The sequence below is a fragment of the Callospermophilus lateralis genome, chromosome 18, assembly GCF_048772815.1.
Source record: "Callospermophilus lateralis isolate mCalLat2 chromosome 18, mCalLat2.hap1, whole genome shotgun sequence".
NCBI lineage: Eukaryota > Metazoa > Chordata > Mammalia > Rodentia > Sciuridae > Callospermophilus > Callospermophilus lateralis.
Window position 1 is genome coordinate 40,810,425 of NC_135322.1, and position 12,077 is coordinate 40,822,501.

A 12,077-nucleotide genomic window follows, 5' to 3' on the forward strand; every position below is an offset into this window, starting at 1 on the left:
ACTTGTGATCCTTTTGCGCTAGCCTCCGGAGTTGCTGGAATTACAGGTGTGCACCACTGTACCCAGCATATGCAATAATTTTTGAGAAACTAAACAAAACTTGTTTTTTATTAATGTGATTATCAAATATTTATATATGTAATTTTACTTGAACCTAAATATATATATACAATTTATATATGTGTGTGTGTATATATATATTTATATATATTATATATATGAGCATATGCACACACATATGAGTGCTTTTTTTTTTTTTTTTTTTCCTTAAATCAGGTTTGAATCCAGAGTCACTTAACCACTGAGCCCCATTCCCAACCCTTTTTTATGTTTTATTTTGAGACAGGGTCTTGCTAATTCCTTAGGGCCTCACTAAGTTGCTGAGGTTGGTCTCAAACTTGCAATCCTCCTGCCTCAGCCTCTTAAATTGCTGGGATTACAGGCATGCACACCATGCCCAGCTACACATGTATATATTTTTAAAAATTATCTCTTGTACTGTAAAATTGTAATGAAAAGTTATCCTTCCCAAATGAGGAAGTAGACCACAGCAATATTAACTTAAGCTTATTAGAAAAACAGGTGCAGAATAGATTTAGCCATATTTTAAGAGAGTGATTAAGGGATTATGGGAGTAAGATAGGAGCCTTTCTTCCAAGTTCCAGGAAAATATTTCAAATTATAAATGACCTTGTGGATAAAAAGATAATAATTCACTTAAGTGAGGCAAGTGTACATTTGAGTAACAGGGTAGCTTTCACCTCAAACCTGTTTTTTCCTAAATGATAGATGTAATTCTTTGGATAATGAGAAAATAAGGCAGATATGGAACAATGGATAAGATAATGACAAAACAGAATTCAGTCTATGAACACAGACATATAGCGTAATTTTTAGAAGTTATTGAAGAAGAATTTTAGAACGTATAAAGTTTATAGGGCTATTAAATGAACCATGATGTAAGAATGGTAAAGAATATATCTAAATATATATAAATGGTAAAGAATATATCTAAATGCTTAGGGCCTCACTAAATTGTTGAGGCTGGCTTTGAACCCACGATCCTCCTGTCTCAGCCTCCCACCATGCAAGCCAGGCATGGTGGCGCACAAATCTATTATCTCAGTGACTAAGGAAGCAGGAGGATCACAAGTTCAGGGCTAGCCCCAGCAATTTAGTGAAACCCTGTCTCGGGGCTGCGGTTGTGGCTCAGCAGTAAAGCACTTGCATGTGTGAGGTGCTGGATTCGATCCTCAGCACCACATAAAAATAAACAAAATAAAGGTATTGTGTCCATTTACAACTAAAAAAAAAAATTTTTTTAAAATCTTGTCTCAAAAAATACAAAGGACTGGGGGTATAGCTCAGTGATAAAGCACTCCTGGCTTCAATTCACAGTACTAAAAAAATGAAAACAAACAAGCAAACAAATAGCAGTTAAGAAAAGTATATCAAATGAAAAGACAGAAACCAAAAAAACAAAAAGCAGATATGAATTAAAAGGGAAAGAAACATACAGAAATCTTAGAAATGAAATATAGTCACTGAAATACAAATTCCAATAGATGGTATAATTCCAAATATACCATAAAGAGAAAATTAGTTTATTAGAAGAAAGTGTTGAAGAATTCACTCAGAACATCAGCAACAACATTCAAAGAAATAATGGCTGAGAAATTTCCAGAACTGAAGAAAATGAGTTAAAATTGAAAACATATAGGGGCTGGGGTTGTGGCTCAGTGGTAGAGCTAAGGGCATTGTGTCCAACTAAAAAAAAATAATTATAAAACAAAATTGCAAATATATAGCATTAAAATTAGACAACCATAGCAACAACAAAAAATAGAGTTAAAATTTTATTTAGATAAGGGGAAAATTAAACTGGGTATTGCAGGATGCTGCAAATAGGTAATTTATTTCAAAACAAAATTGTGGAAAACAAGACAATACCACCATGCTACTCTTTTTTCTATAGCAACTCTCTCACTATGGCATTAGAACCATTGCTCTCCTTTCATGTCATTGTCACCCTTTCTTAAGTAAAAAGTAAAGAGGACAATAAATACGGATGGTTCTATAATTGCAATATCTATATGTATGTATGTATGATTTATTTATGGCCAACCTCAAACTTTGAGTCCTCCTGCCTCAGCCTCCCAAGTCTCTGGGATTGCAGACATGCACCACTTTGCTCAGCTTAGTTGTTTCTTTAATTTTGTTTTTGGTTTTTTGGTGCTGGTGCTGGGGATCTAAAGCAGGGTCTTATACATGGTAGGCTAGTGCTCCACAACTGAGCTATATCCTTAGCCCTATAGACACTCTCTCTCTCTCTTTTTTTTTTTTTGGACTGGGAATTGAACCCAGGGGTATTTAAACACAGAACCACATGGCCAGCCCTTTTTTGTGTTTTATTTAGAGATAGGGTTTTATTGAGTTACTCAAGGCTTTGCTAATTTGCTGCAGCTGTCCTGCTGCCTCAGCCTCCCAAGCTGCTGGGATTATGTGATGTGCACCACTACAGACATTTTTTAGGGGGGGGGGGTGTACTGGGGATTGAACTCAGGGGCACTCTACCATCGAGCCACATTCCCAGCCCTGTTTTATATTTTATTTAGAGACAGGGTCTCACTGAGTTGCTTAGGGCCTCACTAAATTGTTGAGGCTGGCTTTGAACCCACAATCCTCCTGTCTCAGCCTCCCAAACTGCTGGGATTACAGGTGTGTGCCCACATGATTGGTATACACTTGCAGGGCCTGGCCTGCCTTGCTTATGTGTGCTCTTTCTTTGAATGAACCTGAAGTTGAAATGTGGTGATAGTTCTGCATTCCTGACCCACTACAAGAAGCTTGAGTCCTGCTGCTTCTTTTGCCTTTTTCAGTCACCAGAAACTTGCAATTTATACTAGTTTTAGCTCCGTTTGTCATTAATAACTTTTTCATCCCTTCCACTGAGAGGAACCTTATCCCAGCTTCACTCTATACATCTGCCCATCCATAGGTGTGGTTTGTGTCCCACTACCCTTGTAAACTCAGAACTCCTGGTTACCTGTGTTCAGCTCCTGACCTACAGCCCAGTAGTCCTCTGGCTTAACTTCTGCTTCCTTCTAGAAATTTCTGCCACATTTCTGCTCCATAAAGGAATTCATCTTATTCTTTGAATGTAGGGATGTGTGTGTGTCCATTAAGTACCTCTGTATAGAACTGAAGTACTCCTATTCCTTATTAGTTCTTGACTCTATATTGTGTTTTATTACTCTTCACTTCTTCCCTTATCTCATTCTTCTCTCCAACACCCACCTCCAAATATCAGTAGGTAGGCATACTGGTGAATTTAAGGTGGGTTCGTCCCTGTAGTTCCAGTTACTCTGGAGGCAGAGATGGGAGCATTTGAGTTCCAGATGAAAAAGAAAATATCAAAAAGAAAAAGAAAAAAAAGATATATTCTTTCACTTCTCCTACCATATGTTTGCTTATGTTTGTTAGGAAGAATATTTATAGAGTTTTGTGTGCGATTTTTTTTTTCAATTTACATTAACTGGTTTAGTTTTAAACCTCTTTGTTTTTAACTTCACTTAATATTAACTTAAGACCTACATTGCTGTATGTAAATCTGCAACCGATTCTGGCTGCCACACACAGTATTCATTTGTATGCTTGAAAGTACCATATTTTGTTACCTTTTCCTCTGGTGATGGTCACTTACGTTACTGCCATATTCTTGTTCCTACAAATAATCCTGTGTTAAATAGCATAAATATGCATCAATTTGTAGACCTATGTAAAAGCTTCTATGGAATTGTTTAGTATATGCATACTTAATCTCATCATTACCAGAGTTTGCATCAGTCAGTTAAACAGTTTTAAAACTCTTTTAAGGGGCTGGGGTTGTAGCTCAGTGGTAGAGCACTTGTTTATCACATGTGAAGCACTAGGTTTGATCATAAGCACCATATAAAAATAAATAAATATAATAAAGATATTGTGTCCATCCTACAACTAAAACAAAAATATATTTTAAAAAATCTTTTAAAATGATTTCCCCTTATTATGAAGGGACACAGAATACATCAAGCAGCCAGCATCTAATGAATACCTGAAATGAACATAGAAATCGAAATTCCTATGTTAGAAGGTACAAGGTTATACTTTTTTTTTTGGTAGTAAAAAAAAATTGAACTCAGGGGCACTCAACCACTGAGCCACACCGCAGCCCTATTTTGTATTTTATTTAGAGACAGGGTCTCACTGAGTTGCTAAGCACCTCACCATTGCTGAGGCTGGCTTTGAACTTTCTATCTTCCTATCTCAGCCTCCCGAACTGCTGGGGTCCAGCTATATGGTTATTCTTATGGATGTTAATTTTTTTTCATGACAGAAAACATACAAATTAAGTGTTGTTTGCTTAAATAAACAGTGTGTCCTTAAACAATTAGAGTTATCAATGGTTGATGGAAAGTATTTCCATATTGAAGTTTCCCTGAAACATTTCTTTGGATTTCTGGGATCCCAGTTTGAAAAGTCAAGGAAATAAGATATATGATGCCATTTTAGACTAGTGTCTAGAATATTAAATAGTTTCTTGATTAAGTTTGGTTTCTTTTTCTTCTAATACCATTTTATGAAGTTTAAGCATGCAGTGATATTTCCCAGAAGGAAACTTTCAAATGAAGATGTTTATGTAGGTCCTTGATTTCCTAAGTCCTCAGTTGGGATTGCCATCTTCCATCCTGGCATTTCTTTGAGGTAAGTATTAGGAAGATGATGTTGACCTTCCTGGCTTGTCTCAGTTGGCATTGGGCCTCTAGAGGTAAAGCTAAGAGTAGACACTGGTCTCCAATTTTAGTCCTGTGCTTTTACTGCAGGCCACATAGCGTGTGCCCGTCAGCTCATTTTGTCTGTGGGCCCTCACAGGCGGTGACTGTGGAAATGAGTACATAAGGTATACGTTTGTCCTGAGAGTTTGTAGCTCTTGTTGTCTCTTCCATCTTTTTCCCTGCATTCATTCATATTCATCTCTTTTTCTTTCTATTCACACACTTCCAAATTGATTTTTTCTTTGAAATTGTCATTTATTATTTCCTCAAGTTTAATATCTTAAATGTTTGTTTTTCAGTGATCAGGAACCTCCTTATTCAATGATTACATTACATGAAATGGCAGAAACAGGTATTTTTTTTAATACTTTCTAATGAATTAACAATAACGAAGAAATGTGGCCACTTTGTTTTTTAAGACAAGATTTTAAAAAAAGCCCTTAGTATATGGAAATTTCCCTGAAAATGTGTAATAGGCACTGAATATTATATCTTAAATGTTTAATTGCATGTCTTGGTGATTGTTTTTTCTCACTTGAAATGATGAAAGAAAAGAAAAACCCTCTTTTTTGGCATTGACAGTTTTGATCTAGATGTTCTAGAATTGGGCCCTCAATTTCCTAAATATCATTCTGAAAATATAGCCAAAACAGAGTATATTAGTGTTTTCAGTTAATTCCTGTAAAGTGAATAAGACTTCTAAAACTGTTTTAATCATAATTTGATGACCATAGTTTATGAATGACCATAGTTTGATGATCAGAGTTTAAATTTTATCCAAATAAAGATGCCCCCTAACCTCCAGGCACCATAATGAGATTTTGAACTCCACCATGATAACTACCAATTGATAATTATATTCATGCCAAATATCAGCTGCTCAAAAGCTTCAAGATGAGATCTGGGGAAGTACTTACTGGTAGAACAGTTGCCTATCATGTGAGAGGCCCTGGGTTCAGTCCCCACCCAGTACCACAAATAAAAATCAAAGCCGCAGGACAAAGGCCAAAAGTATTTCTTGTGTGACTCTATTATAAGTTATATATATTCACATTTTCAAAATAGTGACGCCATTGTATAATTTTCTTGATTTACTCTTAGATGAAGGATGGTTGGACGTTGTCCAGTCTTTAATTAGAGTTATTCCATTGGAAGACCCATTGGGACCAGCTGTTATAACATTGTTGCTAGATGAATGTCCATTACCTACTAAAGTAAGTGAATACTACTAATATTTTATAAAATGTCATCTGTGCTTAAGCACAGGATTAGTGACCACAAAGAACATTTAATGTATTTTCCTCTTTATACATTTGAGATGTGTTTTATTCAGTATTAATTTTATTATGTAAAATATTTTTAGTACTAATGAAGTATTGCTTCCTCTAGCAATAGCAAACTATAAGGCTTTAGTTAAAAATTTTGTAAATGTTAAAAATTGTTTAAAAATTTAAAAAAATAATAAAAGAATAAAGACTGAAAAAAAATTGTTGCATTTATATCTATAATGACAATCTTTGTTTGGAAACTAGAAGAAAATGTTCAGGTGCTGAGTTGATTTTCCTATCTTTCTCTGAGAAACTTCCTCTTAATAAAAGTTTTCAATTAAGAGAAAAAGGGCATTGTACTGAGAGAGTACTTTTTTTTTTTTTTAAGAGAGAGAGAGAATTTTTTCATATTTATTTTTTAGTTCTTGGCGGACACAACATCTTTGTTTGTATGTGGTGCTGAGGATTGAACCCGGGCCGCACGCATGCCAGGCGAGCGCGCTACTGCTTGAGCCAAATCTCCAGCCCCCTGAGAGAGTACTTTTGAGTCTTGCTCAAACATATTAGGCATTAGTGTAACATTGAGTGTACCTTATATAGAACAAAAATATTAAACTTTTATTGAATTAGTCTGTATAGTCTACAGATTCTTTCTTCCTTCTTTTTTTTTTTTTTTTTTTTTTTTTTTAATTTGGATTCTGGCATCTTTTATTTGTCTGTTTAAGCCTCAGACATTTGGGTCCTGTACAAAAACAAAAAATAAATTATAGACAGCACAGGGAAAATCTTTTAACCTAGTCATTGATTGATTTTTTTACCTAGGCTTATAAATGGTTTCCATTTTCATTTGCTTCAAAAACTCTGATAGGATTTGTTCTTGCTTGGCGAAATTTTGTTTTGTTGGTTTTTCTTGTACTGGGGATTGAACTCAGGGTTACTTTACCACTGAGCTTCATCCCCAGCCTTTTTTTATTTTTTGAGACAGGGTCTTACTAAGTTGCTGAGGCTGGCCTTGAACTTGAAATCCTCCTGCCTCAGTCTACCAAATTGCTGGGATTACAGGTACATGCCATCATGTCCAGCAGTGGTAAAACATTTTTTTTTTAAATGTAACTTTTTACTACAACATCACTAGGCCCTAATGTTACTAATCATATTGATATTTGAATAGCTTCAGTCTATTTAATGATTCAAGAGTGGCATATGTGTATAGAGGGTAGAGATGTAGATAGATATATAAATATAGATATCAAATGTATAGAAAGTATATTTTGAATAAAATGGAATCTAGAAATTCCATTCCATTCAGATTGAGCAAACAATATTTCCCATCAATAATGATATCATTGGGTTATATTGTATAATTTTTGTATGGTTATTCTGAGTTTAACACCTGGTTATGCTTTGTCTCAAAGAATTCTCTTGGGAAAATGACCTGAGAAGATATATTTCAAATCCACTCTTACCTTTTTGTTTTTAGGATGCACTCCAGAAATTGACTGAAATTCTCAATTTAAACGGAGAAGTAGCTTGCCAGGACTCAGGCCATCCTGCCAAACACAGGAATACATCTGCGGTCCTAGGCTGCTTGGCAGAGAAGCTAGCAGGTAACTCTGGGAAGCACCACAGAGGAAGATCTAAGTTGCTTGACTTTAAGGGCAGTTTGCACTGCAGGTCTTATTAAAACTTGTGTAACAGAAAAGGAGGGATGGGGCTAACGGTAAGAAACATTACAAAGGATACAGAGGCTAAGCGTAATCTAACTTAGCTTTGCAGATTATCAAAAAAGTTGTATTTATGTGATTTAAAATTAAGGGCAAAAGCTAAATTTACATATATGATTACATATAAAAAATTTAGCTAGATAATGAAGACAAATCAGAGAGAGGAATAGGAAAAGAAATTTAGATTGCATTACTTCCTGAGACATAGATATTCGACTTTTTTATGAATATTACCCATTTTAGTAAAGTTAACAGTAAAGTACATGTGACTAGCTCAGCTACTTACTGCACATATAATGGGAGAAACAATGGATTAGAAATCAGAACGTGAGCTGGGTGCAATGGTATATGCCTATAACCCAGTGATTTGGGAGGTTGGCAGGAGGACTGCAAGTACAAGGCCAGCCTTGACATTTTAGAAAGACCCTGTCTCAAAATAAAAATTGAAAAAAGGACTGGAGCTGTAGCTCAGTGGTACAGCATCCCTGTATCCAGTACCAATAATAATTAAAAAAAAAAAAAAAAAAAGCCGATGATGGGGAGTCACTTTACTCAGTAACCAACTCTGAACCAACCACAGAGCAGGAGGGCTGAATAGGATAATGTGCATAAGACCACTCTATAAAAGGTATGGATTTCTACCAAAACAATTGGATTGTTATTAGTTACTGTTTAATAATAATATGACACTTTTAATTATAGCCAGTGTTTGTTGTATTTGTGTAGGTCCTGCAAGCATTGGTTTACTTAGCCCAGGAATACTGGAATATTTGCTACAGTGTCTGGTAAGTGAGACATCAAAGCTAGTTATTCTTAGTCATCTAGAATTGTACATTTTTCCCAAGTTGCCATCAGAGCCCCTGGCACAGAGAATGGAATTTGTTGTAAGTTTTATTTGCAGGTGTTTCCTGAGTGTTATTTATTCCCTCCTATGTTAAAAAAAGGGGGGGGGATTTATTATATGCAAAAGCAAAAATGGTTGAGTTAGTCTGTTTTTAAATTTAGTCATAAGATAGCTGCTAGACTTTTCTGTGTGTCCTTAGAGCCTACCAGATGGCAATAGGGACCTCCAGAGTAGAAACAAAACCACATGGCATTCCAACATCAGATCAGGTTTCCAGTGGATGTGAATCTCTACCCCTGACCACCCTACTGTTGCTGCTCTTAAAACTGTCATCTTTGGAGTATTTGATATACATCTGTGAAGCTTGTGGTTGGTTGAGGCTGTGGCTTCAGATCTCTCCCAGTGCTAGACCACAGTCTTGGCCATGGCCAGCCTGTATTTTTAACAGTTATTTTTGCAGGCCAAGTGAGCATTAGTTTTTTCCAAAATTTCAATATGAAAGTTCTGATAGGTCCATACCTACTTAATAGTGCTTAAATTAAACCTATACTGCTCTAAGTGATCTTCATGGGGGTACAGAAGTTACAGGACTGTCCTTTTCCTTAGGAAGTTTACTGGTCAGTTGAAACAGAAGTACTAAGACATGACAGTTAGCCTCCATTTTAAGACAGAATGTGATCAAAGGAAAAATTGTTTCCTCTAGCCTTAAGTGCCCTAAGAGTTGAGAGGAGTGAAGGGAGGGGGTGGTGTGGCTAGTGTGGCTGGCGTAGTCATGAGACAGACTTCCTGATGGTGAGACTTCAACTGGGTCAGGCTGTAAGGTTAGGATTCAGCTGTGCCCAGAGGAGGGAAAAATGGGTTTTGTGTCCAAGGTACTGCCATAGGTAGAAATCCAGAGACCAAACTGTCTGACCAAAGAAAATAGTGTTTAGAGGTAGGAGGATATGAACCCAGTAGCCAGCAGAAGAGGGTTCGGAGCTGGAAAAGCCAGGCAGAGGGATTGAGAATGGATGTGGCAAAAAAACAGGATGCTGAAGATGCTTCACAATGGGGGAGGGTGTTGGTTCGATGATAAGCTCTGCTGGAGTTAGGTGGCACCAGGGAAGTACATGGGAACCCTCTAGTGTTCTACAGCTCTCTGGAGGCTCCCAGGGTAGACCTTCTGTAAGTGGGAACTCAGGTGACATGAACTCAAGAACAACTCAGAGAGCCCACTTGTTGCTCTCTCCCCTACCATCACTATTTGTAGAATTACTTTCAGAGTCCAAGTTAAAAACAAGCTATTAGTTGTTAATTTCATTATTTATAGTTCTGAAAGTTGATAGTTATGAGTCTTTCCTACAGGATTTTGAATAGAAGGTTATTTTCAGCTCCAATTCTAAGTTTTTAGCTTGTTTAAATGAATTTAAGAATCAACATTTTGTGTAACAGAGCCTTCATATAAATGTTACTAAGTAAAATGACATAATGTATTTAACAAGATACTGTTGAAATTTCTGTATCTGTAAATTAGCCCAGTGACTTCAAGAAAAAGAAATAGAAGATTGAGATTCTATCTTGGTTCTTCATTGCTAACAATATTTGCCAAACGAATGATTGAGGACTTGAATGAGAAAGATTTTTCTAACTGCTCAAAAAACAAAAACACCTGGAGGCAAGAAGATGAAATTAATAGCTTGTTGCTTCTGCACAGGGTGATTTTTTAAAATAATCCATTGTCTTTCAGAAGTTGCAGTCCCATCCTACAGTCATGCTATTTGCACTCATCGCACTGGAAAAGTTTGCACAGACAAGTAGGTATAGTGACTTCTTGCACTAATGATCTGCTGTATTCATTTTTAAGAGTTTTCTCTTTTCTTAGTTACTAGATAACCAACACTTTGAACCCTACCAATCTTGCACACATTCTGTTTTTCTCTGGGTAGACACTTCAAGGCAAGTGAAGTATAATAGGGACAAAGACAAAGTTTTTTCTGTCCAAGAATCTGAACTGGTGAGCATTATTACTCACTTTATTTGTGTGGTGCTGGGTATTGAACCCAGGAGTACCCTACCACTGAACTACATCCCCAGCCCTTTTATATTTTTTGAGTTGGTGGCCTTCATCTTTCAATTATCCTGGCTCAGCCTCCCAAGTAGCTGTGATTACTGGTGTGTGCCACCATGCTTGTCTTATTTCCCACTTTTTATAGTTAAAATTTGGTGGTATTGCTAGAAAATTGTTAAAGCTCTTTGGCCTTGTCATCCTTAGAAACTTTAGTAGAAATCCATTCTAGTCTTCAAGTTCTCTAATTATCTCTCCACACTCATTACTATCACTAATTTGCCCAGCAGATCATCCTACTCTTTCATTGTTAATTCAAGGATTTCATCTTTTTAAACAGGTGAAAATAAATTGACTATATCTGAATCCAGTATTAGTGACCGGCTTATCACATTGGAGTTGTGGGCTGATGATTCTGATTATCTGAAACGTCAAGTTGGTTTCTGTGCCCAGTGGAGCTTAGACAATCTCTGTAAGTTGGAGCTGTTTGTTTGAAATGTCTGTTTCCATTCCCAGACTCATTTCTCTGATAGTCTCACTGGCCTTCCTTTTGTAAGAATGAGTGTGAAGCCGGGTGTGGTGGCACACACCAGTAATTCCAACAACTCGAGAGGCTGAGACAGGAGGATTGCAAGTTCAAAGCCAATCTCAGCAACTTAGCAAGGCCCTCAGCAACTTAGTGAGATCCTGTCTCAAAAAAAAAAAAAAAAATTTTGAAAGGGCTGGAGATGTGGCTCAGTGGTCAAGTGCCCCTGGGTTCAATCTCTGGTACCAAAAAAAAAGATGGAACATGAGTCCTTTTTTAAAAGGTCCTCTACTGGTGCTAGCAGAAGTGTATCCTAAAAACCCTTTGATAAGAATTACTTGGAGGGCTGGAGTTGTGGCTCAGTGGTAGAGCACTTGCCTAATATGTGTGGGGCACTGGGTTCGATCCACATAAAAAAACAAACAAATAAAATAAAGGTATTGTGTCCATCTACCACTAAAAAAATATTTTTAAAAAAGTATATGGAATGTTTCTAATTCTAACATTCTTTTATTCAAAAACCTTCTCTTGGCACCCTATTTCCTGATGCATTAAGGCCCTTAATCATATGGCACTGTCTAAACAACTCTTTCCAAACTATCTCTTCACTGTAATGCAGACAGAAAAACCTGCTGACTTCCTACCTCTGGGCCTATTCCCTCCACTTGGAATTCCCTCTTTTTACTTTTCTACCTATCTTACCTTTGCTCCTCAAACCCAAGTCATGTCCTATCTGCACCATGAGGGTTGATCCTTTTTCTCTTCCTTCTCCAAGGACTGCTAGAACAAAAACTGCACTAGTACTATATCCTCACTTCCCACTCCATGGTTAGCACTGTGCTAAAGCCCGCTGGGCA

General features: G+C 36.7%; 1 protein-coding gene across 3 annotated transcripts in view; it reads left to right on the forward strand.

The window, feature by feature from the left end:
- The window catches only part of Rspry1 (ring finger and SPRY domain containing 1), a 43,975-nt gene that overhangs the window by 16,289 nt on the left and 15,609 nt on the right, over nt 1–12,077 (forward strand). For all 3 annotated transcript variants that reach the window (XM_076838920.1, XM_076838922.1, XM_076838921.1), the window contains 6 exons: nt 5,114–5,166; nt 5,916–6,028; nt 7,563–7,689; nt 8,533–8,591; nt 10,377–10,443; nt 11,035–11,166. In XM_076838920.1, coding sequence (XP_076695035.1) covers nt 5,114–5,166; nt 5,916–6,028; nt 7,563–7,689; nt 8,533–8,591; nt 10,377–10,443; nt 11,035–11,166 — 551 coding nt within the window. The remainder of the gene's footprint in view (nt 1–5,113; nt 5,167–5,915; nt 6,029–7,562; nt 7,690–8,532; nt 8,592–10,376; nt 10,444–11,034; nt 11,167–12,077) is intronic.